Genomic DNA, 2,477 nt, shown 5'->3' with positions numbered 1-2,477 from the left:
CAGGGGGGTGTGTGGCGTAAACTAACCATGCAATAGAAACAACCATTATTACCTACAGTAGTACCAGTACTTCTTTGAGGTGTGTAACGTCTCCCGTTAGCTGTAGAGGCTCATGCTCAACTCAACTTTAGCATAGTGTAGTAGTAGCAGCAGGGCTTCTGCTCCAGTGCGAAAACAGCCCCGCTCAAAGCACTAGGAATATATCCTGGCCGTTTAATAAAGATTTTGCGCAAACTCAATATAGGACAGGCCAGCATGCCTATGACATTAAAATGATGACAGTATCTTATTCACAGTATAATAAAACAAGGACGTATTGCTGATAAATAAAAGATATTAAATTTGGACCGGTTTTCGATTCGTCCTTCTTATCAGATTCGACCAAGCTATAAACATCGCCGCTGGAGAGCATGTGGAGCTTCACTGTGGGCCAATATCCATTGAGCTTTGAGTAATAGCATTATGATTATGAAAATCACATTTTGTTTAGGTCACACCCATTCCAGGGCACAGCTCTGTGATTTAACCAAATCTAACACACATTTGATATGCTGTAAGTAAGTGGGGCATCAAATTAGCTGTCATTTCAAAATGTAGATAAACTGCGGCGTGCACCCCCAACGCCACATCCTCCATCCATCCGCCTGTTCGATTCCAGGGGCCTATTTGGGAGCAGCGGGGTAACTTCTTCATCTTTAATACAAGTCATTCGCAGCCGTCAGGATATGGCTCTGCGAGGTGCCGTTGACCCGTATACGGCTCCCAACACTGAGTGCAGCAATCCCCTCTAAGTGTGGTTGCTGTATTCATTGTAATCATCCCGACCTTTTCATTTGTCTAAATGGATGAGCTGCAGCATGTAGGTAATGGTCCCCTGGGGGGGGGGGGGGGTATGGTTTTAGATACAGTATGAGGGCCTTTAGTGCTCCCAGCGCAGCATCGATCCCTATAAACAACACTGTCTCCCCTCATCTCCTCAACTAGCTACACGGTCCGCATAATGCACTTTGGCTATTTTCGAACTCTCTCATTATATCTCCTGAGGATCATCATATTTTGTCAGTGAAGTGTGCACTAAAGGGGCAAGTCGCTCAAATTCTACGGCTCTGGAGAGAGTAATTTCACTTAGTCTTTTTGGTTGTAGTTTCACGCCAATAGTCCCTCTATTGTGTATTTAAATGTGTATTGTATGACCAAATGTCCATGATGAGGTGTATATGACTAATGGTTGTAATGCTGATTGATGGGAATGCTTGGTGCATGACAGCATGTAAACAAAAACCAAATATGGTGATTACCATGGTGACATTTGCATATTTCGTCCAACCAGAGAATAATGAAGAAACATGATTGGACAATTTCCCCAGTCTAGCAATAATGTTTTTTTTGTATCAACTTCAATCGCCTACCACATCGTCAAGTATAGCCTCTCTGCACTGATTAGCCGCTGGCGTGCTACAATAACACACAACAATGTCGCATTCGGAGCAGCCTGGCGTTGTTTTTAACCCACCAGGCCTGGAATTATGTGAATGTGCTTGTTTATCCGCTTGTATAATTGTACACAAAGAGGCTGTGTGGTGGGTGATGTGTGAGATGATCACAAGGTCATCCGTCGACGGGATGGGACCTTGCTATCACGCACTAGCTCTAGCTTTCGCTTGTTTACATTCTGTTGAGTTATTTTGGGCTCTTCTTAAACATGTCTACTATACCAATAACCAATAAAAGACCCAATTTGGTTTTAAATATCCAGAATGCGCACCAGAATAGAGGAGGCTGGCAGGTTCCCTCCAAATCCTCTCATTGTTTTCCTTCCATCAACACAAAGGCAGCTGCCCATTAATATTAGATGTATTTTAAATGCTGATAGAAAATGAATGACTATAACAATTCTATATTTTAATTATGTAATAAAACCACATGTATAGAGACATTTTAATTGGAGCATGCTGCAATAACAATAAGCTATGTCGGGAATGAAATCAACCTGCTCTCCTCTCCCCTTCCCTCGCTGCCTCAAAGGGCCACGATTCACCCATGACCCCCCCCCCCCCCCCCCTGCATCCCCATCGCTGCTCCACTCACCTCCTGTGTTTGTGCGCTTGGTGCTACTCGCCTCCGTGGGGGTCTCCAGTGGTCTCTTACGCGAATCTGGAGGATCAGACTCCATGTGTGGCTGTTGATTGTGCTGCTGATGGTGAGGATTCGAGAAAATCCCGTTTTGCTGTTGTACTGCTCCGCCGGCCATCATTTTCAAGCTTTAGGTCTGAGAGATGCGACTGCTGCTCTTTTTTAAATCCCTTTTTTTACGCAACGTATAAGCCTTTCGATCGAACGAGTCCTTATTATAGAAAAGACGAAAGCGATTTCAGAATTGGGGGAAATACGCCTGTTTCTTTACGATCGGGGTTCGTGTTGTTGCGCGGTGCTCTCTCCGCGGTGCGCGGTGCGGGATGCGACGCAGAGAAGACGCT

General features: G+C 44.9%; 1 protein-coding gene across 1 annotated transcript in view; it reads right to left on the bottom strand.

Annotated features, from left to right (window-relative positions):
* The window catches only part of LOC311224326 (RNA-binding protein Nova-1-like), a gene marked incomplete at both ends in the record, with an annotated part of 14,997 nt that extends 12,824 nt beyond the window's left edge, over window positions 1-2,173 (bottom strand). The window contains one exon of the mRNA XM_084309277.1: window positions 2,089-2,173. Within this exon, the coding sequence (XP_084165403.1) occupies window positions 2,089-2,173 (85 nt within the window). The remainder of the gene's footprint in view (window positions 1-2,088) is intronic.
* Window positions 2,174-2,477: the final 304 nt, after the last annotated feature.

Source organism: Notolepis coatsorum, assembly GCF_963971535.1.
Source record: "Notolepis coatsorum genome assembly, chromosome: 1".
Taxonomy (NCBI): Eukaryota; Metazoa; Chordata; class Actinopteri; order Aulopiformes; family Paralepididae; genus Notolepis; species Notolepis coatsorum.
This window is presented reverse-complemented; position numbering and strand designations above follow the sequence as displayed.